Source organism: Hippocampus bargibanti, linkage group LG16 (assembly GCF_051943395.1).
Source record: "Hippocampus bargibanti isolate YZ-2025 linkage group LG16, ASM5194339v1, whole genome shotgun sequence".
Taxonomy (NCBI): Eukaryota; Metazoa; Chordata; class Actinopteri; order Syngnathiformes; family Syngnathidae; genus Hippocampus; species Hippocampus bargibanti.
In genome coordinates, this window is record NC_142749.1 from 9,153,107 (window position 1) to 9,176,143 (window position 23,037).

The 23,037-nt window shown below is 39.7% G+C and overlaps 1 protein-coding gene across 2 annotated transcripts; it reads right to left on the reverse strand.

Annotated features, from left to right (window-relative positions):
- Positions 1-122: 122 nt before the first annotated feature.
- On the reverse strand, positions 123-23,037 carry ophn1 (oligophrenin 1). Of its 2 annotated transcripts, XM_089017472.1 has the most exons (25): positions 22,659-23,037; positions 22,380-22,545; positions 20,243-20,338; positions 19,715-19,776; positions 19,253-19,324; positions 18,214-18,315; positions 18,029-18,139; positions 17,644-17,748; positions 17,091-17,220; positions 16,879-16,979; positions 16,701-16,792; positions 15,624-15,702; positions 11,485-11,518; positions 11,348-11,410; positions 10,312-10,386; positions 8,037-8,121; positions 7,757-7,815; positions 6,116-6,221; positions 5,866-6,025; positions 5,211-5,367; positions 3,945-4,208; positions 3,713-3,851; positions 1,300-1,350; positions 807-855; positions 123-682 (listed from the first exon to the last, which is right to left on the reverse strand). In XM_089017472.1, exons 2-25 carry the CDS (start codon positions 22,531-22,533, stop codon positions 677-679), a joined length of 2,352 nt encoding a protein of 783 aa, XP_088873598.1. In that variant the 5' UTR covers positions 22,534-22,545; positions 22,659-23,037; the 3' UTR covers positions 123-676. The 2 variants fall into 2 exon arrangements, with proteins under 2 accessions (XP_088873598.1, XP_088873599.1); XM_089017473.1 differs by having other exon boundaries at positions 22,380-23,037.

Genomic DNA, 23,037 nt, shown 5'->3' on the forward strand with positions numbered 1-23,037 from the left:
AGATAAGTATTAAATAACGGAGTTCAACATTGTGCTGTGCATTGTGCTGTGTAAGAAATTTTTTGGGAAGTGCATTTTTTTGAAAAAGGAAAAAAAACGGACTTATCAAGGTAGATAATAACTCATGTTGGAAATATATTAACACTAATTATGGCCGATATGTGATGTGTAATCAGTGGAATTGGATCGGTTACTGGAATTGAACTGGAAATTTTGATTTTCCGTTTCCTTTTACACTTTGTCATTCTTGTTGGATATTCTGTCTGAAATTCAGTTCACATTACAACTTTCTAAAATGAACAAATTGACACGAAATCAATTTTGGATTAATCACATACGGATGAGACAAAGGTATACGGATATAAAGACGAGAAAAAGTGCCCAAATATTTTAAGAGCCAATTTGGAGCATTGTAAATTCCAGCAATGTAACACTGTTGAGCATCTCACAAGCAAGAGAGACGAAGACGACGAAAAATTGGAACAATGTTCAGAAACAGGACGGCGGCCTTGAACCCACATTCAAATGTCACTTTGCGCACATGTTTCCTTAAAACGAATCAAACAAGGCACATGAATTACTCAAGCAGTTGCCGTGCCACTCTTCCCAACGGCCAGCGACAGGTCAGCCCATTGGTGGCATCACTACCTCCAGCTTCCAAATGCTCTGCTCATCTTCAAGTCTGAACGGACACGAACATGAAACATTTTAATGCTGTTATACATTTCACAACTGTTTAAAAAGCAATAGCACCGGTTGTGCAGACTACGTTTGGCAGACATTAAAGAGTCCGCAACAAGTCTTACCTCTTTTTTCTCATGTGTTGCCGCTCCTGCTGACTGAGAAGCCGGTAAACTGTATAAAAAGAAATACTTTAAAACACTGCAGACCACCGCCACCTGAGGCCTGCCCTCCCAATTACACAAAGAGTCCATTGCCCCCGTTGACATGAGACAAGTAGAATGTCAGAAAGTCTGCTGACACGACAAGATGAACAGTATCACTCTTTTCATTATATGCTTGTTTTTTAAATACCCATTTCAGATTTAACCATGCGTCGGTGATCTGAATGTTTGTTCCTTTGTACGTATAAACGCAATTATTTTTGTGAAAAGACATCTGATATGACGTAGCCTGGCCTTTTGATTGTCAGTAATGTTTGTGCGGTTGCAATATTATTCTCTTGCAATGGAACAGGAATCGTAGCAAACTAGTAGAATTGACACATGAACCAGTAGTTATAGAACCCCGTACAATGCACAACATACCAGGAAGGAAACAACGGGGATTTTTACATACCTGCTACCGTGTCTTGAGGCATTCTCAAAAAATTTAGCCCTGGAAGCAACACTGTAGAGGGTGGGGTGGGAGATGGAACACACACACAGTGATATAAATCAGGATGGTTTTCTTGCTCGGGACAATTATAAATATTGTATCTAAGATAATCAGAGCTACCAACCACCACCTGCCCACTGTCAAACCCTTTTGAAATCCAAGTGGCGTTGTTTTCCTGGACTACAAGACGCACCTCCAATGAATGACGGTTTTAAACTTTTTCCATATTTAAAGCGTACTGGATTATAAATCGCATGGTCAGTTTTGAAAAAAATTGAAAGCTTTTAGGTGCGCCTTATAGTTCGGAAAATATGGCAGTCTTCTGCAGATTGTTGCCAAAAGATATCCTGAGACCCCCTTAATCTAGTTTCAGAACATTACTAATGGCAAATTATAAAATTGTATACATTTAGTCCTTAACTTTACTAAATGGCCTGTACCATTACTTCTACAAAACCGAATTAAAACCATGAACCGACTTTTCCGCTTTTGTTTTTTCTTGGCTACTAGGGGCAAGTGCACTCAAATAGATGGACTCTGGTTTGTTATTTATTTTGAAGGTGTTTCGTGATTACAAGTGAATTATAGGTCACAAGGCAAAGGTGACATTTGGTAAAATGGGAAGCGAGTCCAAATCGATTTCAGGTAGTATTGGAAAGTACTGAGCGGTTAGATATTTGGGTGACCAACTCATTTGATTCTGTGATTCTTCGCTGCTCTTTTTGAGTGATTATGACGATGCAATCTGCACTCATTTTAACGGGAGGATTTTATCGTGTGATATGTAAAGTTTTCAACGTTATGCACTTTTTGATATACTGTAAATATTTCCTCTCGTGATCCGTCAATACTGCAAATGACAGAGGAAACATTTTGGGACCTAATGCTGAGACGCAGTATAGAAATTGGAAAATCTGTTTTTAACAAGCTTTCCAGTCTGAATAGCAGCTGTTTTTTCCTACTAAATCAATTATCACTCTCATCATTGTTGGCAATTTGCTCCCCTCATTATTACTCTTGGACAGTTGTGTGATTTGTTCTCCAATGACCGTAAACTGTCAATCCCATCGGTCAAAGCAGATGGCCGCCACGCACATAGCTTGCTCTAAAGGAGCTCTCTCTGTCCTCACGAAAGAGCCATGAGTTGACTTGCTTTGCGAGGAAACATAAAAGTCGAAATGTGCAATCGTAGACGAACATCATGTATCCCACCAGACATCATTTTCACCATGCGCCATATTCCAGACTGCACTAGAATTATGACTTTTATTCTGTCTTTTTTAATTTTTGCATCTTAAAAAAAGGAAAAAAAAGACTCGTATAGGTTTAATATTTTTCATATCCTATAATCATGATTAGTAGTAAGGCACCGCTGCTTTGCCTGGAGCCATTTTTTTCCTCTTTTGTAGAAACTAATGGGACCGTGAATTTCCACTGCGTTCATATTAGTTATCTGTCTTTCTGTACTATAAACGTTACTATCAGTTTTCAATAATAAAGTGTGCTCAAATTTCAGTAAAGTCCAATGTAATACCATGTTGATACATTGAAAAACACAATCCTAATATTACAGACCCACACCCAATCTTGAATCTTGGGACATGGGGATACACATAAAGGCAATCAAAATGAAATCACACATTATCGCCCTCAAACCTGATTTCAGATTTTATTTTTTTTTTTTCCTCCCAATGCGCTTATATGAAGAATACCAAGTGTTTGCCTTGCCATTTGGGACTCAAAATTTCTTCGATACCAAAAACGCTTTGAAGCAGTCGGCCCCACGGCATCAATTTCCTCTTGGAAAAATATCCCTTTTGTCAAAATGCAATCCTAAATAAATTCCCATCATAAAATCAGTCATCAAACTAAAAGGCTTGGCTGGTCCTGATGTCTCTCGCACTCTTGAGTCGTGCGTGAGAGGCAAGGCAATGTCGGCAAAATATTTGTGGCTTTGAAACACATACCTTGTGTCAAACGTTGACAACATGACAATAAATAATCAACATAAATGGGCACCATGTTTTTGGCAAAGTGCATCGCGATTTAGTCTGCGATTGCCTTCCACTGGGTTCCTTTCATGTCATACGAAAGAACAATATGAAAAAGAGTCAATTGGTTTCTTGGCACAATGTAAATGTGTTAGTGTCTTTAAAAAAATAAACATAAATAAAAACACATTCAAGGGAGGCGGATTAGTCCCAAAATACAGTGTTGCCAACAATGCCCGAGCACAGGCACGTGGTGGGTGAAAGCAGTTCACCTCAGCAGGGATGCATTTTGACACTGAGGGAAAAAAGCACCCTGATAAATACATTTTATCTGCCATCTGGACCACCCCTAAGAGAAAGTAATAAGATGAGGGGCATCTTACTAGGATGCAGCGGATCCGTCGTTACTGGCTGCACTCTGTAGCTTTAGGGAAGGTTGCCTGGAGGGGGGCTCGGGAGGCCTAACCGGGGGTCTGCAAATTGGAGGTGTTCTGCCAGTTCTGCTAAGACCATCACATTCAACTGCAAAGCAGCACATACAATTTTCATCATTTGAATACTTGCGTGATGTTGAGCTTTGTGTGTTTGCGGAAGATTCCGTCTTGGCGAGCGAACCTTTAGGAAGAGGTCTCCTGCCCTGTGCTGAAGTTACTCGACTGACGGGGACTCCAGGCTCTCCATTTGGCAGCGAAGACTCTGGCCTTTGTACTTGACTGATGTCAAAATCGGCCTTACTGGTAACTGCTCTGGAGAGTGGCGCTTGCCTGCGAAGAGGTTCTCGAGGAACAAGTGGAGCGCAGTTTGAAGATTTGGTCCTCTGCAGGGGAACTGGGCTCGCCGACACATCGCCTTCCATCGCGGAGTCGCTACTCTGGCCATCTGTTACACAGCGGTGACATGACTGTAACAGTGCTCATAAACTCTTTACGGGATGTTCGGCTTCAAATGACTATTTCAAGGGTTGCAAAATTACAGGAAGTTGCAAATTTTCCATGGGAATTTATGGGAATGAACGGGAATAAACCAGGAATGTACAAAATGGAAGGTTGGCTCTTAATAAGGAACTTAAATACGATTGGTGAAATAAATTTGAATCGAATCTTGACGAGAACCACCAGACTGTGGACGCGTGACAGGGCTTAGTAAAAATACAGAGGTCTTGTGATCCTTGAGGGAAAGTATTTTATTGACGTACAGTATTATTATTATTATTTGCAATCTGAGTAAGACTTTTTCATGACCATTTTGAATGGGAATTATTTTGATACAGGTGTCTTTTTGTAAATGTTTTAAAGGGGTAGGTCAAAGTAATTAGTAATATAAAAAAACATGTTCTATTGTCCACAATGTTTTTTTTTTTTGTTTTGTTTTTTTCTCAGATTTTTTTAACCATCTCTCCTCTTGATTCTACTAAATAAAAACAAGCCATAAAGGAATTAACTCTGTACAAAAAAATAGCATTCATCAAAACTATTATGGTGGTGGTTTCGCATAGCTAAGCTGTATGTATAAACTGCAGAGGGAGGACAGTTTGCAGGTGCGCCAAGTACCCCAACTACAGTTGTTGCAGTGCTACCCATTTAAGAAGCGGTTTAAATGGACGTAAAATTACACGATTTTGAATAAATCCCGTGAATAAAATGTGAAATACAATATAATGAAGGATCAAATAAGATGCTGAGTTTTACAAGTAATAACTATATTTAATGGACAGACTAAATACACATTTCCTGTCCCGAAACAAAATGACACCCACAAGTGTGTTGAGTGCAGCTCTTCCAGAAATGTGTCCAAACATTACAAAGTAATGACATGACGGGATAATGATAATGATGAGGATGAAGATGATAACGCTGATGACGAAAGCAGGGTGATAATTACTCTCAATGTGCTGCGGTTGGAGGAAGTGCTCGTGACTCAAAGGTGGATAAAGACGAGGCGGCCGCTTGGAGATGGTGATGGGCTGCCGCTTTCTCGGGGCGATACGTGGAGGAGGGACGGGTGGGGCGTTGCTGTCCTCTGGTTTATGACTGAAAATCTGCGATCACGACAAAACTTCCAGTCATTATTCCACATATGAAATTGTAACGACGGTAGACTGTTGTAAAACGCAATACATGTGTACCATTTACTATATTGTATATCTATTGCTGGATGGCGCACTCCTGTCTCGCTCAATTACGGTGGGAGATGGAAATGTGTGTGTGTGTGTGTGTGTGTGTGTGTGTGTGTGTGTGTGTGTGTGTGTGTGTGTGTGTTTGTGCGCGCGCGTGTGTGTGTGTGTGTGTGCGTTTCTCTGTGGGGGTTTTTCTCTAGTTTCCTCGGTCAGATGAGTGGTACAAGCAGCGCAAGCAAGGAAAGGCCACATGACAGATATCGTCTTAATTTCTTATTTTAATATGAATGTTGAGATCTAAATATGAATTTGGTAATAATTTCTTGACCAGGCCTAATAATAAATATCATATATTATTTCTCCAATTAGAAATGAGCTTCCCCAATGCAAGTTCGTGGTTTACGGCCGAGAAATACGTACCTTTTTGTATTCCTCGATCAGAATCTCCACAACAATGTTTTGGAATTTGATGTCCAACATGGCAGCCACCGTTTCTTCCTTTGCTCTCAACAATGTGGGTCCATAGATGACGGCCATGTTTGAAGCTGTCATGAGGTTGTCTTTGCTGTGACTGCACACACTGGGACATGGATCACACTTTTTGAGTGTAAAATTCACTGTGACAAATCTGATATTAGTATGCAGGAGGACAAAATGTGCCGGCACTTACACAACCAAGTGTTTGAGAAGCATCTCAAGCATCTCCCGATTTCTTTCAGGTAATTTGTAGATGAGCGAGTGAATCTCGCTCAGTCGGAAGTCCAGACTGTCCGATTCTAATATAAAAAAAGGATATGAATGAAAAAGTCAGTGTTATTATAAGAGATATTTGGAATCAAAAACACACTTGACAGACTTTCTCTACCAAACCCAATAAGTTCGAAAAAATCCAATGGTGCATTCAATAGAGCTGCTACTGAAATGAATTGTGTAAAACTGTGGGGTGCCTATAAAACTAAAAAGAAATAACATTACAACCAATAAAACAAGGTTGAGTTCATTTGAGGAAGAGTCTTTTGAAGGAAACTAAAACCATCCTTCATCTTGAGGCTCTCCCAGTGGGACATCTGGCTAGAATGAAAGACTTCTGCTTTTAAAATCGTTTTTATGATGTTGACTAACGGTACTCAGATTTCCTTTTCCCCCTTCAAACTAATCAGCTGTCCCGCAGTTGAACTTACAGCCAACGTATTCCAACCCAAGTGTGGATAAGACACTGAATACAATGGGATTCTCTTACATTTTCATTGACAAAACACACAACGTATGGTGCATACTGTACTGTACTGTACTGTCGCCATGGCGAGTCACTCACATTCAATGCCGGTTGCCCTTCACTCCCATTTATTTGGGCTTGGAAACAGTGCTGGGGAGGACATGTGGCTGGATATTGGGTAATGGCCGGAAATCACAAATATTCTTTTTAAAGTTCCTTGACCACCACACTCTCGAGTGCAACCCCAACTATCAAGTGCGATATTACAGAACTACCAGGAAATATTTGTTTTCTTCCGTGTAAAAAGTTATTTTATACATTGTGATGTCATGATTTGCGTCATTTACATAATAACTCCCTGACCAGCGAGGGTGGACAAAGATCCACAGACACTTTCAACTTCAATGCCAGTTGAGTCTAGCTACACCTACATTGACGCTTTCTGGACACACAGATTACTGCTAGCTTGTGATAATCGACTCAAACTTGATTGCTCTGCACGCAAAGTTGTCAACTCAGTGGTGGGGTGCAGTATTTCTGTTTGGTCACAAAAGAAACACTGCCAAAGCGAGGCACACAGCTATGACAAGAAATAGCATGCAAAGTGTTGAGTAAGTCTTGATTCTTTAGAAATTTTGACCAACACATATTATTCCAGGACATATTACTGAAACACCCGGGGAAAGGTTTTCAATTTCAAAATGAACTCAATATTTCTCCTTTAATGCTTACATATCAACACACTATGTTATTGCCCCCACTTGGCAGCTAAAACAGCTTTCAGTCTTGAAAGATGTTCAAAAAGTCAAGTTCTTCCACACCAAATTCATCCAATGTTACCTTTCTGGAGCTTTCTTTGTAAAGCATGTGAGAAAAAAATAGCCTTGTCGAAATTGTTACCAAAAGGTGGAAGCACAGAATTGTCCAAAATGTATTGATTGCATTTCATGGGGAGAACAAAGGGGTCAAGCTTAATTTATGATTGACAAATATAGCGGTGAGACAAAGAATTCTGTTCATGTTGTGTGTGATACTTTAGATCCTGAACCCATTTTGGTGGGTTTTCAGGAAAGGTCTTAAGTTGATGTGCCTTACTTGCAGCTAGAACGAGGTCTCGGTGCAGTTCGTAGGTCATCAGAGGTTCAGACAGACTTCTGCGAATGAATAAAAGCACTCGTAAAAGGGCCAGAGCAAGATGGGTTGACAGTAACCACATGGCAAAGAGCAGCACTCATTCAGTGGTTTACTACCACAGAGAAAAAGAGTCAGAGGAGCACATGCTTCTAGACCCAGAAATGCACGTGTGAAGGTTCAGTGAAAACACAAAAAGGGTCAATTAAATGATTGCTTTTCATACACATATATACTCACGCACCTTAAATAGAACTTCATTGCACTGGTGATAGTTTTACTGTCCCAGTCGCCGCAATGCAGGTCCACATCCCCCAAATTTCCAGGAGCTGCAAAGGAGCACAAAGCAGCAGATGAGGTGTTACAGATATTAATGATGTGCTACACTAGATAGATGCTCGGTCTAACACCATCTAGTGTCAAGGACAGATATTTTGTCAAAGTAAGAAAAGTGTAAGTGTGAACAACTGTGATTATCGCTTGTAGATTTTGTCTGTTTATTGCACCCGATAAGTTCATCATCCTCCACCATCTCAAATTTGGTTCTAAACATTCATTCTTGTTAATTATAGAAATATGCAATGTGTCAAATGTACTTTACAAGATTTCACCAGATAGAAGAACGGACACACACTACAGAAGCAAAATGCTTTCTAGTCACGATTTGCCATTATTGTGGAGACATTCTATGATCAACACATATTTTATTTTCATTTTTTATTTCATTTATTTTCATTTTTTTAATCAGTCAAACTTCAAATTTGGGATGATATTGAAGTAATAATGTTGAAATTATATTTCAAACCCTCATGGGGAAATTTGCTTCCAATCTACAGTAGATTTTGTGTCATGACACATGCAGGCCTGCTATGACAAAACTAAACCACATATTGATACAGTATTTGCATTGAAAATAAAAACAAAAAATTAAAAAAATGCAACAGAAGGTATGCCTCGATGATGCAATGAGCTCCAAATCAGAGTTGTATCAAGTGGGAAGATTGGAATTAAACACTGTAAAAGGGGTCTTTGGATAAGAACTCGGCAACCTAACCCAAATTTGTACACAAGTATTGAACTCCAGCTTCTCACAGTCCAACAACATTGATGCTGAGGTTCACCAAAGGCGAAACCAAACTCATTTTGTCGCCCGCTTCATTGTGTTTGTGTTTTCACTCACAATGTCATTCTGCCTTGATGCCATATCAGAATCAGAATCAGAATCATCTTTATTGCCAAGTATGTAGAACACACAAGGAATTTGTTTCCGGTAGAACACGCTGCACTAGTATCGTCGTCAAAAAAACTGCTAAGTGGTTCCATTTTGGCTACTGTTGAAAGAGTTCAAAGAGTTCAAAGAGTTAATGGCTTGGGGGAAGAAGCTGTTTAAATGTCTGCTGGATTTGGTGCGCATGGATCGGTAGCGCCTGCCTGAGGGGAGAAGCTGGAAAAGGTGGTGGGCAGGGTGCGGAGGGTCCAGTAGGATTTTCCGCACCCTAGTTTGGATTCTTGCAGTGTGCAAGTCCTCGAGAGTGGGTTGGGCGGTGCCAATGATTTTTTCCGCCGTCCTAACTGTCCGTTGAAGTCAGATTTTGTCCATTTTTGTGGCGGCCCCGAACCAAACGGTGATGGAAGAACACAGGATGGATTCGATGACAGCCGTGTAGAAATGTTGCAGCACCTCCTGTGGCAGGCCATGCTTCTTTAGCAGCCTCAAGAAGTACATTCTCTGTTGGGCCTTTTTCAGGATAGAGTTGGTGTTGACCTCGCACTTCATGTCCTGGGAGACTGTGCTTCCCAGGAACTTGAAGGTCTCAACGGTTGACACAAGGCAGTTGGATAGTGTGAGGGGTAGCTGTGGTGATGGAAGTCCACGATCATCCCAACTGTCTTCAGCGTGTTCAGCTCCAGGTTGTGACGGCTACACCAGAGCTCCAGCTGCTCCACTTGTTGTCGGTACGCAGACTCGTCGCCGTCTTTGATGAGACCGATGACCGTGGTGTCGTCTGCGAACTTTATGAATTTGACAGCTGGGTGCGTTGAGGTGCAGTCGTTCGTGTAGATATATATATATATATATATATAAATGGATCATCATCCCAACAGATTGATTCTTCGCAGTTTCCTTTTAACGCATTTTGGTATTTGTGTTCAGAACACCCTGAATATGATTAATCAAAGCTCAATATCAATTAGATCTTGCTGAGTTTTAGGGGTTGTTTTTTTCCCTTGAGAGAATACCACCAACTTAGGCACTTAACTGTTCATTGTTTGCCACATGCTCGGCAAGAACAAAAACGGTTCATGGAACACATGCATCACATCTGCTTTTCTGTTAAATGCACTAAGTGCAATTTGTCAAAGCAGCGCCCCGCAGAGCCTGTGCAACGCGAGTCGGTGGCTAACACTCTATCCATGACAGAAGCGACGGAACGGTTTGTGTTTTGTCGTCGGACACGCGAGGTGCATTGAGAAATGTGAATGAGTAGCAAATCAGCTTCACTGGCTCATATTCTTACCAAAGAAGGCATTGAGGAGTTTCTGCACTTGGATGTTGCTGCCAACTGTTCGATACACACCCTCCTGTGTGACTCCTACAAAATGAGGGTGGGAAAGAGCGTGAGCTTGGTTTAACAAAAAGAGAAATGGAAATGTACCATATGCTTCTCCACAAAGATAGACAGACAGGTGGCCTTCCTTGGCCTTCATTTTGGAATGTGGCATTTAACTACTTTGTCTGGTCTCAAACAAAGGGACAAGCTAAATTCCTATAAAATTATTAATCTGAAAACATATGTGACTTAATGATCTGCTTTCAAATGAAGATAACTTATTGACTTAACTGATCACATTAACAGCAGTCAGGCGACTTAGTGGTTCGCACATCTGCCTCACAGTTTCTGACTCATGTTTTGGGCTTTGAGTCCAAACTGACTGACACTATCATTGCAGTTCTAAGATAGTGGCAGCACATGTATGCCCCCTGGCTGTGATTGGCAGTAGGAACTCTGAGGTGATCATTCATTTTTGATTGAAATCATTATAGTGCTGATTTGCCTTTAAGGAAGATATAAATATGATTAGCATTGCATGAAATGAGAAAAAAACTGACAGGATTGATATGGCATGTCTTCGTGACAAAATCTGATTGATTTTGATGATGGTTGACATTTGTAAATGCATTTAATGCAATGTGTGCTGCAGCCTATATCAATAGACTTTGGGTTAGAGGGTGGCACTTAACAGATTGGTTGTTAATTGCAGGGCCATATACTGAGACAATTGAGACTTCAGACCAACAGATAATGAAGTGTCTTCATTTAATCTTAACATGCATGATTTCAGAATGTGAGAGAAATCCAATTGATTCCAAACCGATCGGATCAAAATAACAGTTTTTTTCCCATATAAGAATAGAGGATTCGAACCATTCTGGTTTTCTGATAATGCCATGACAATGTCCTTGATTAGGCCGCATGGGAGGAATAAGAAATGAGTCACTTAAACCTCGTAGAGTAAATCCAAACAAAGAGATGAATATTTGATACCACATACCTTTTTCTTCCACATAGTTGATGCACTTCCGCACAAACTTGAATCCAATTTCATTGAGCTCCACTGTTTGGAGAAAGAAAGGTCAACTTAGAGCATTCTTCAGCACTGCCCACTCAGCGTAATAATAGCCCACTTACTTTCCGCTTGCTTGTGAATCGGGGAGTGATATATCTGAAAGGGGAAAAATGACAGATTAAATACAACATTTGGACCAAACTAAGAAATGGCATTTTCACTTCTCACCACGGAGAGTTTTGATTGTAAAGCACCGTCTTTCCACATTGTCAATATACAATGAAAAAGAATGTGTGAGTTGATATCTTCTAATTTAAACCAATTCACACGGAGATAAAAAAAAATATCTTACTGAAAGTGCAAGATGGCCATGACTGGCAGCGAAACAAACAAAAAATATGCTAAACACTGCTTCACAAATATATTAGACTATCATGCTATTTGTCTCAGAGACCATCCCACCACATGAAGTGCTGAAATTGTGCTTTAATGCATTCTTGTTCTCATCATTTTAGAAAAAGGATTCCCCTTTCATAGAGAAATCTGAGCAGGCTTCTCTGAGATGCCAGAAATTAATGAAGTATAACACTGAAGCAATATTTTTTATGTTCAGTTATTCAAGTGGGTAATTATGGCTATTTTGTTACATTCATGATTATAAATTACAGTATACTTTTAGCATTAGAAATAAATAAAAGACATCACTCTAGGTGCACTCAGAAACTGTAAGATTTAGGGAATATATGGAATCAAAAGAATAATCAAATGGGATAATATATGTAAGAAACCGAAATGTAGTTTTTTACATGCCAAATAATTCTCCACCAAAGCAATTCAACAAACAACTACCCAACCAGCTCGACTTGTTTGACTTATTTACAGCAGACACTGGATTGTTGCAACTTCCCTGACAATGTGGCTGGTTGTTTTGAAAAGTACCCACTTTTTCAGGGACAAAAAAAAAGTTTGAATTTTAAGTGCTACATATAGGTTGAGCACATGATTATATAACAGACGCTTAAACAACCCCACATTTATTTTTTCTTCTTCCAATTCTCGTAAACACATTTCTTCTCATAATGATATAATTCAAAAAGTGCAAAATCACACCTGGCATAATTGGATTCTTTGACAGACTTATTGGAAGAGCACAGACATCCGTTTCAGATTAATATCTGCTAAAGGGGTGGAAAAGTCTTTCATGGCTGACTGAATAATTGAGGAAGTTGCAAAGGAAAAGGGTACCCAAAAACTTCTCTTTTTCTTCTCCTGCCCCATCTCATGATTTTTATTTGTCTACAGCTCAAGGGGACCCATCACACTATAAACCACTGTGAATATTTTCTTTTGGGGACCACAAAAACAGGAATCAAATGCTCTATTTGTTTCCACTTAAGAGACATAAAAATTCCCATTGTGTGATTTGGTCTGTGAGTTAGGACTTTTAACAAGAACCATGTGTCATTCTTAGATACAGTTCAATTTGAAAGTGTCCCACACAATTGTAGTACTGTTTCATCGTGCTAAATTTGCCACTGACCACCTTGCTGAACTAACTCGATCTGTCCTCTCATGCCTTCAGAAGCTGTGATTAACAAAGAAATGAACACAAAAGCTTTTTTTTACCGGTCCAGTTTATCCTTTTTTCGCCAACATAGTTCATTGAAATGAAGCATACAAGTTGGTGCAATTTCATTAACAAGTAATTGACATAATGACAACTTGAATAAGCTGCTAGAGCAGCCATGGGCAAACTACGGCCCGCGGGCCACATACGGCCCGTTAGGCTTTTTAATCCGGCCCGCCGAACCTGCCCAAATTATAGTAAAAACAGTGTCTGAAACTCATGACAAAAAGTTAGCAGAAAACAGGGTAGATAACTGAAAAGTTGCCTGCCCCATTTTTCACAACTTGAAGCACAATGAGACAACTAATCACATTAAAAAACATAGTCACAAAGTTTATAGTTTTTTTTTAATCACGAATGTACCTACTACAAATGCTACCTTGCTTAACTTACGGTAAATGTGCATGGCTAGATTTTGCTGCAGTAGTCGATTGTCATTGTGGTGCACAATGCAAAGTTTGCATTGCTTCCTACGAGCCACTAAGCCCCTTTCATAAGTCTCACGTACACTTCACAGTCACGGTTTAATGTAAATTTACGTTTTGTAGCGTCACATATGCTGTTAGCTTCTTTTGAATCTTTCTTCTGGGCTGAGGTTCTGTGCATCTATTTTGGAAAATGACATGCAATTGCACGACTTTATAACGCTTGCGAAAGTCCGGAAGAAAGAAGCAGGCTTCTGATTGGCTGCCGTGCCGAGTATGCAAATTTCAACTGCAGGTAGTCTATGTTCGCGTGCTCGGCGACGGTACACGTGTATTGTTTGCGCGTGAAGGCGAGAGCGTCAGTGAGGAGTTTGGAGAGCGCGGGGTCAGGACAAACCATCTATGATTTGGCGGAATTTAACACAAGTAGGTATTATTGAGCTTGAATATTTCGTTGTGGAATAATATGTTTTGAATGTTGAAAGTGATTCCATTTTTCGATAAATGTTGATTTCTTTAACTTTGCCCCTTCAATGAAAACTTATTAAAAACAGACGCAATCTTGATGAATCACAGTGCATATGTTATTTTAATCCATTTCCATTTCCTCCTCCAAGTATCTGCGAAATAGTATGTAAACGCCATATTCCTTGAGACAAAACTACATTTAAAGGACAACCGGCACCATTTTTTTGTGTTCCCCACTGACATCAGAAAAACGTTTTATAGCATCTAAAATACACAAAACAGGCAGGCTGATATTTTTAGTTAAATGAAAAACACCAATAAAAATGACTTCAGAATGAATCCGGAAATGGCCAGTTTCAGAAGGTCCCACCCCCTTGTTCGTGACGTCACGCCAAGACGTCTTGCCTTGCTCGAGAATCAAAACAATGGCTTCAGATTCGGAGAAGATGCTTTCTTGTTAATAATAATAATACATTTCATTTGTAAGCGCCTTTCAAAACGCTCAAGGTCACTCATCCAGTTATGAATATGATTCAAATAGTTCTGAAGAGGAATGCATAAATGTTTGCAATTGATTCAAGGAGTCCTCCCATATCAATTCGAGCCGTCAATGACAGCAATGTAGCACCCAGAAAATGCAGAAGATTGCGCCCAAGCTCCGTTGGAAATGGGCTGATTTGTCAGCTGGGAATTTGTGTCAGCGAATATCAAATAGTAGTCTTGGTGCAACACACAACGATTCACCATGGTGTTATTTATGTGTTTTCCTTCTAATTTTGCCATCAACACGGATCAACACGAAGTTTTCAGACCAAACAAAGTACTCAAAATGCATTGTGTGTCGCTTTCTCGGTCAGGGGCGGTCCAAACGTGACGTCACATGGGGATCGTCATCAACTCGAAAACAAGACTTCGTGAATATTCAGCGCAAGTCTTAGAATGGAAACTATAGCTATATGCTGTGGAATCTTTGTAAAATACGCTCAGTCGAAGTCATTTGAAGTGATTTTATAAATTATGGACATAACTTGTCCGGAAGCGTCGGTTGTCCTTTAATGCTTTAGGTTTAGTATTTCCGGCCCAAACACTCCCTCCAAATGCTCCTGGCCCGGCCCCTCTGTCAAATTTTAGAACCCAATGCGGCCCGCCAGTCAAAAAGTTTGCCCACCCCTGTGCTAGAGAGTTTCAAATGTGACAGCTTAAATTTTACGCCTTGAAATGAACTGAAATGACTTAAATCCATTACAGTCACTCTTCGATCTCTTTTTTGTTGTTCAGGAAGAAAAATAACGCTGGATTGTATAGACTCACAACTAAACACTGAAAAGGAATTAGGAATTAAAACGCTGGTTTGATCATTTGGAAAGTGTAAATTCTGTATGTACTGTTGAATGAATGTGTATGTTGGATTTGTGCCCCCTGATGGGTGTGGCCTACTAAATGGCATCAACATCAAGAGTTGATCAATTTGCATGTGAGTGTCTGGGTATATGTTGTGGATCACAGCAGCTCCGTCCATGTGTTCTTGCATTTCTGTTTGGCTGATTGTGTAGTTCAATAAATAAGTCAATATATCACTTATTTAGTGTATAAGAGCTTCCACACAGATTGGAAGAAGACATTGGCGCCAGGGGACTCACTTGTCTGCCCGCTTTACCACCTATTTTATTTACTCGGGAGTATAGCTGTGGCAAATATTTATTGAAGGAATAACCTAAGATGAGACAAAAAAACAACTTACAGGTTCTTTTCCATCCATGGCCTCCATCCACAATTTCCTATCTCCCTCTGAGAGAGCCTGGAACGTGACGGGCGTGTTTCTATGGAAACAGTTACAAATGTCATTAAAAAGGAAAAGGTTGCAATTAAAAGATTCAGCTACAAAAAAGCATTGCCTGACTATGATTAAGTTTAGCATTTAAGCTTTCATTCAGCCTTTGAAAGCTGGACCTGGATCATGTCAATGCTTCAAATATGATGTTCATGCAACTTTAATTATTAGGATTAAACCATTTTGTGCAATAATGGAAATAAAAGGAGCACAAAGCAACAATGCAAATCACAAATATGTTTTTTTCTGGGTTACAATTTCCTTTGTGTTGCAGAAACAACACTTGAAACTGAAGCGAGCAGCCTTGTCGGTAAATTAACTCAAATTGTGGCGACCCTTTGAAAGGAAAAGCAAAAAGGAAAAGAAGAGAAGAGACAGCTTTTGACACAGAACTTCTAAATATCGTATATGTTCAAGAGTAACATATACATATAAATAGAGTTATTGTTTGTTATACAATATAACAGAAACAGATCCACATTAAATAAAACGTCATCCAGTGCTTTATCTGGCCCGATATTGAACCAAATTCACTGGAAGCTGCTTTTAAGAGTGAGCCGCCAGGCTGAGTTTCTTTGCAAAGACAGTACTGCCACCTTCAGTCTCTCGTGCAAGTTGAGATATCATTACATTGTTTATATGGCTCTGAGGAGTTGCTCATTATTACACAACACTTTCATACATCATTGAGCAGTCATTTAAACATTAAAAAACACCCCCGCAACAAGCAAGTGTCTCAGCCAACATTATAACAGAGCCATGTGTTTATAACGCATTCTGTCATCAATGGCCTGATGAGAAAAATATGAGCATGATGCTTTCCTTTCCTGTGAGCACCATTTTCATGCCATCATTTTCTGACACTGGGAATGTTTGGGCTACTGTCCATTTTTCCTCACTCCTTTTCTCCTCACCCGTCGCCTGTTTACCCCACGAGGCTCGTTCGGCCGACTCATCTCACACGCCGACCACATTTGTTTCACTAACCTCTCGTTAACTTCCACGTCAAAACAAAAGCGCTTGTCGATGGAATCTGTCTTCCGGCGCACACAAGATTTGAGCGTCAGCTGCGAAGGTCCCTGAAGGGAATCATAATTGCAATATGGTCAAACATGAGGGGTCTTTTTGTTTTAAAATGTACAATAAGGATGCTATAAAGTGACACCTGCTTTGTGGTGGGTTTCTGTTCACAAGGAATCATGACCAGCAGTCTTCCCTCTGTGTGATATTTGCAGTAGTATTTGACCCACGTGACACCCAAGGCCCCTGTTGGGATGGAAACAAAACAGAGCACACCTTGTCCAAATTTGTAACAGGGGTAATTTAAACAAGTTAGTACAAGTATCTCACTCCTGTGTAAACACTTGGTCCACTTACACTTCTCCTGACAATACAGATACCCCGCCATTGGCAGCCAACTGGGCCTTTTGCAGATCTGTGATGAGCATTTCATTCGCTTCATGAGGTCTTCCATCTCCTCACGAGTGCTCTCATAGTGGTTCCTCGTCTGCAGGCACAAACACACTGAGTTTGATGGGATTCTAATCAAGGATGGATTGACATCATTTACAGTCTTCATTTGGGATTTTGTGTCCTTATCAAATGGATTTTCAGGTTACCTCAAACATCTTTGAGTGTTTACATTGAACATGTGGGAGGAAGAAATAAATAAACACTGTCCAGAGATACAAAATAGACTTCAGGCAGCTAAGTAAAAAAATCATTTTCCATACTGCTTATCCTGGTTAGGAAGCTTGAAATTTTGCTAGCTGACTTTTGGGTACACCCCGAGTAGTCACTTATTGTTCTTATTTGTCACCCATCAGAATAGTTCAGTTATGTCACGTTATACATGACAACGTGAATCTGATCTGTTTGTAGCCGGTGCAGTCATATCAACAGCTAATTGTTGCTAAGGAAGTTCACTTGCATTTTGAAGGCTGAGCTGCAGCTCTTGCTTGTAGGGCATGAAGTCCTGGGTCATCTCCACAGTTAGATTGTTGAGGGTCAAAACGCTGTGGAGAAATGCCAGTACCTGCGCAATCGCAAAAATTAGATCAAATATTTGCCACAAAAAGATTTTTGTAATTTGTCTACAAAAAAAAAGAAATGTTACTTTTCTATGTGCACTCATGAACAGTCATGCTGGATTAGAAAAGGACTTTTCCCCATAATTGTTCGCACAAAGTAAGAAGCAGTTGGCCAAAATGTGTTTGTGAAAGATCAATTAAGTTGAAGAGGAAGTAACTTCTGATAATGAGTTGAGAAGTCTGTCAATACTTCCAAAGTGCATGTGTGCGTGCGAGACAACTTACAGGCTCCACCACGTCAAACTTCTTCCTGTCTTGGACCTGATGGATCTGATACACATACTCCACAGAGGATTCATAGAAGTTCACTCGCTCTTTACACAAGATCTCATCAGCCTGCGTGGTGGAAAAAGACAAATGAAGCCGCGTAAAGTGCCAGTGTCATTTTCATTCCCAAAAATGTCATTAACCTCTTGAAGTTGACTCTCTTTCTTCTTTGCAGAAAGATTCAAGTGCTTGTCCAACTGGGAGTAGTATCTTTCACCTTCCTTCTCAAATTTTTTCCTCTTTTCCTACAGAAAACAAGATGATTCAGCATCAAATATTGGTCAGTTGTATAAAAAGTTACATTTTTCCATACACAGTGTCCAAATGAGTTTTTCCAGCAGCTACAAAAATAGTGTAGCTCATAATTTCCAATACTGTACTTAATAGTGTTTGCTTTTATCCACAAAGAAATGGCTTCGAAACCTGTGTTAGCAAAATAGCAAAGAAAATATCAATAGTCAAAGGCGATGTGACAAGGATATCGTCAGAATCAGAATCATCTTTATTGGCCTAGTGTGTAGAACACACAAGGAATTTGTCTTCGGTAGAACACGCTGCACTAGCCTTTTACTGAGTGAGTTGCTTGTTCTGCAGCCACAAAGGGACATATGTCTTCTTGTCCCGGTCCCAAGCCCGGATAAATACAGAGGGTTGTGTCAGGAAGGGCATCCGACGTAAAAGCTTGGCCAAAACAAACATGCGGATCAAACCTCTAAAGATGATTTGCTGTGGCGACCCCTTGAAGGGAAAAGCCGAAAGGAAAAGAAGAAGAAGAGAACACGCTGCACTTGTATCATCATAAAAAAGACATGACAAATAACTATGGAGGACACTAATAAAGGCTAATCCAATCATCAAAGCAAATTACCAATCAGGTCCCATTTCATTGACATTTTGAGCAAGTTACACCAAAGATATGTAAAAGCTCCCAAACAAGTCAGGTTGAATTTGAAAAGAAAGCTTATTTGATAGATTTATCCAATGTTTTACTCATTTCACAATCAACGTTAAATGGGGAAATATTCAAGGTCTGTCTTTCATGTTGCCACACATATCCTTACAAAAAGTAATGGGGAAGTAGCTCTTGGCATCCTGTTTGGCACCACAAAGGGTGGATGCATGCTATGTAAGCATTTCACTGCAAGCCCAAAGTGACACAGCAGAAGAAGAGACAACACACACTTTTGTTAAACCTATTTGCTCCTTTCTGAACTTTTCCAGAGGCTTGATGAGCAGATCCGACGCATTCTGAACCTGCAAAGTGAAAACATGGAGTTACTTTTTAGCCATAAAATGTGTCATTCAGTCAAATTTTGGCTATATGATTTCCAAACACCTGTGTTGCTGTTTTTGTTGTTAACAAAAACTGGTGAGCACTTGACACCAGATTTAAAATCACTGTCCTTTAGCTGTCAGACAAGCCAGTTGAACAACATTGGCTTCTCGTCGTAATCCATCATAAAAAAACCATAGCATGACAACAGCAAAAGAAAACATTCAGGTGCCAACGAGTTTATCACACCGGGAGAACAAGGAAACAATTTATCATGAAAATGATTAAAATGTGCATGAATGTATTTGTCCAAATATCTAATGAAGGTCTAATAGAATGCGGCGTGCTCGTGGAGGAAGTTGATAACCCACCAGCATCATCCTGTCGTGCTCCGCTTCCTGCAAGAGTCCGGCAAACTCCTGGAATGACTGAGCTGTGGATGAAAGGTCACAGAATGCTTAAGAAATACACAAACAGAAGGTTGGAATATTCATACAGTGGTTTGTTTTCTCTATGAAAGTAAAAATATTAGACACAGCTATCCATACGAAGCATTGCAGTTCTAAAGTAAGACTAATAAAAATGTTTGCTCAGTCACTCTGACACTTTCAGTCAAAAATAGAAAATAACATATGTAATATTTGAGATATTCAATTATTTTTTTCATTTCACTTCATTTTTTTACCGCCAAGAAAAAATTATTTAATGGCAAATTTCCTTTGCTAAAACCATTGTTTGTTAGTATCAGCAGCCTTCACAAACACCAAGACTTAAAAATAAAGCCAGCATCACCCCAATACTGATAAGTGAAATTGGTACTCGACCATCTCTATTTCATACAATGAATACGTTCAATGGGGCAGGCTATTGGCAACTGACTATGACATTGACTAACGTACCAATGTTGATCTCGTCATCGGTCAGGGAGTCACCAATGAAGTCAAACTGGAACACACTCAGAGTCTGTGAGAGCTTCTGCACAGCCACAGAATAACCTATTGAAAGATACAAAAAGCCTTTGAAAAACATTCATCCACCCAGTCATTTTTATAGCATGTGGTCTTATTAGAATAATGGAGACGATTATTTGTTATTATTATACTTGAGACTATTCCGGATGACTTTGAGCAACAATCGGGTACACCGTGGATGTAACCAAACAGCAATTTGCTGCACCCTTATAATAAATAAATAAATAAATAAATAAATAAATAAATAAATACAGATCAATCCATTTATTTCCAAGTGTCTTTCAAAACTCTCAAGGTCACTTTACAGTCACATGATAATTGTGGGGGAGGAGACAAAATCTTTCCATTGCTAAGCACGAATAACAACAATGCAAAACATTGTATTTCAACATTAAGGCCAGCATCATTTACAAAACTTGTTGGAGCAGTTGAGTGACATATGGTGCTTGACTACATTGCATTCAAATAATTAGCACAAGACAAAGTTTTGGATCTGTCAGAGGTGTGGAATCTCAGTCAGAGCATTTCATCCTGGCCGTCACGTAAAAAACAACAAAAGCTAAAAGCAAATTATCTATCTTCAAACCTAACCACGAAAACTCTCATTATGCAATAGATTAATACATTTGTTCAATTGCTGCATCACATTTGTATACATTCTCGTTGGATCCTACAGGGAAAAATTATTTCCTATTTGGCTCAAAAGTTGCCTTTTTATATTTGCCCAGATAGGAAAGTCGACGGGAGCTAGTAAGTTGTCAGTATTCACCCCTCTACAGCTGTCTTTCATTATAAAAACAAACCTGGATCTGGAAAAGCAATACTACAAAAAAATGGCATCATGATCCAGTCCCATATTTGAAATCATCCCTTCAATCGACTGCGTCCTCTTTTGTGATCTGTGCGTGTGTATGCTTCACTTCTTTTTTCTTTAATTCTTCTTTACTCAAGAAAATGCATCATGTGAAGTGATGCACATGCAATTGCAGCTCAAAGACAGTTGTTAGCACTAAAATAAACAATAAAATTGGTGCGTTCAACAAATAAGACATTAATTTTATGCACAGAAGTGTGCCAACACCAACAACAATGCCACGATTTGTCTGCAGGGCCTACAAAATGGGATCTTGGCATTGAAAACAAAACCAATGTGTGTTACCTCAGGGGGGTACCACATTGACTCAAATGTAGCCATGAACTGTACCCTGATCTCATGATTTATTGCACATAAATCTAGACCATAACATTGAAATATATTGGGTGGGTGGGGGTGTTTTGTGTGTTATCTAATATTAACTAGTCGATTAATCAGTAATTTTCTTGGCCTAAAAATATCAATATAAAATATGTCAGAATCACCATATTAATGAATTACTGAATGAAAGTAATGTGTGCATGTCATTAGACGTGTTCAGCTACTCAACTTGGCTGCAACATATTTTTGCTCTGACCAACCATGGGCGTTTTAATGATGATGTCAACAGGGGCCAGCGGTCTGGCCCTGTGATTATGAGTTTCAAATTGTAATGATTAAACAAACACCCCCTCTTCTCATATTGTTATATAATACAGCAACACTGGTTGTGAAGCCCCTGGTCAGATTATCTTAATATGGCAGCACGCAGATAATGAAATCTGATTGTTCAAAAATAATTATAAAAATAAATAACGTACAGCTCAGAGAAACAGGACAAACTGAAATCATTAAACTCCTACAAAAACGTGTACAATTTCATGAAAAATATACGAGCATTTTGTTGGTTCAAATAAGTCAGCAAAAAGGTTTTGCATGCCCTGTGTGACTCATCTTGACTTGCGTACTTGCGCAACCCAAGCCATGACTTACTTGAAATTTAGTGGTGACTTGACTTGTTTATTTTGCTACATTAACAGTAATTAAATGCTCAGGTCATACATTGAGTCCCACCTCAGCCAGTCTATGCTTCGTTGTTGTGATTGGGGATCACGAGCACCTCCCAAGTGTGTCTCGCACCATAGCAACGCACCTCCCAATCTTTTGTGAAAAGTGCTCAATTCAAAAAAAGAGGATACGGTACTTACTTACCTTTGATTGCATTAATTACATTGTTGCCATCTTTTATCAACTCTTTAAGGAATTTGCTCGTTCTCTCCAGCTCCAGTTCGTAGCATTTGAGCGTCTCCCTAAACTCAGGACTGTCCGAGTAGCAATCGCTAAACTCCAGAGGGGGGTGCCCCATCTTGCTTGTAGCCTTTCGAACAAAAACAAGCACAAACAAAATTAGTGGGTAAAGCGAATTTGATTTCCACGCTCCCCTCTTATTGCACGCCTCTCATTGTCGCCTCGCATGAGCAACCATGTTACCCGTGGGAGCCTGCAATGGCCGCTGGTCACTTATCAACCTCAAAGGGGGAAAACGGACGGTGTGAATTCCTTCCTAGCTTTTCCTGGACTGGCAGACTCTTTCAAGCGGTTAATTCCACGAATCTTGCCCCCTTTTGCCACTTTTCCAGTGTTGTGGTGTCGCTATCAGAAGAGCGGCTGGCTTCATTTTGGACACGTCCCATTCCAAATTTTATTGCGTTTTCATGAGTCATATCTGGGATCCTGCTCTCATAATTTTTGTCAAATTCCCTAACAGTAGCTGAAAGGTAATTTTTGTCATATGTAAACTGCAACCTTGCAGGTAACGTCATTAATATTTTAACGCCAAGGAATAGTACAAAGTTACGTCTACGCGAAA

Excerpts from the sequence above, each read along its gene's own strand:
- ophn1 (XM_089017472.1), bottom strand. The coding sequence starts at position 22,533 with ATGGGGCACCCCCCTCTGGAGTTTAGCGATTGCTACTCGGACAGTCCT. Across the intron at positions 15,703-16,700 it reads GACGTGGAAGTTAACGAGAG|AAACACGCCCGTCACGTTCC; the intron begins GTTAGTGAAACA and ends CTGTTTCCATAG. Across the intron at positions 11,519-15,623 it reads CCATGGATGGAAAAGAACCT|ATATATCACTCCCCGATTCA; the intron begins GTAAGTTGTTTT and ends TTCCCCTTTCAG.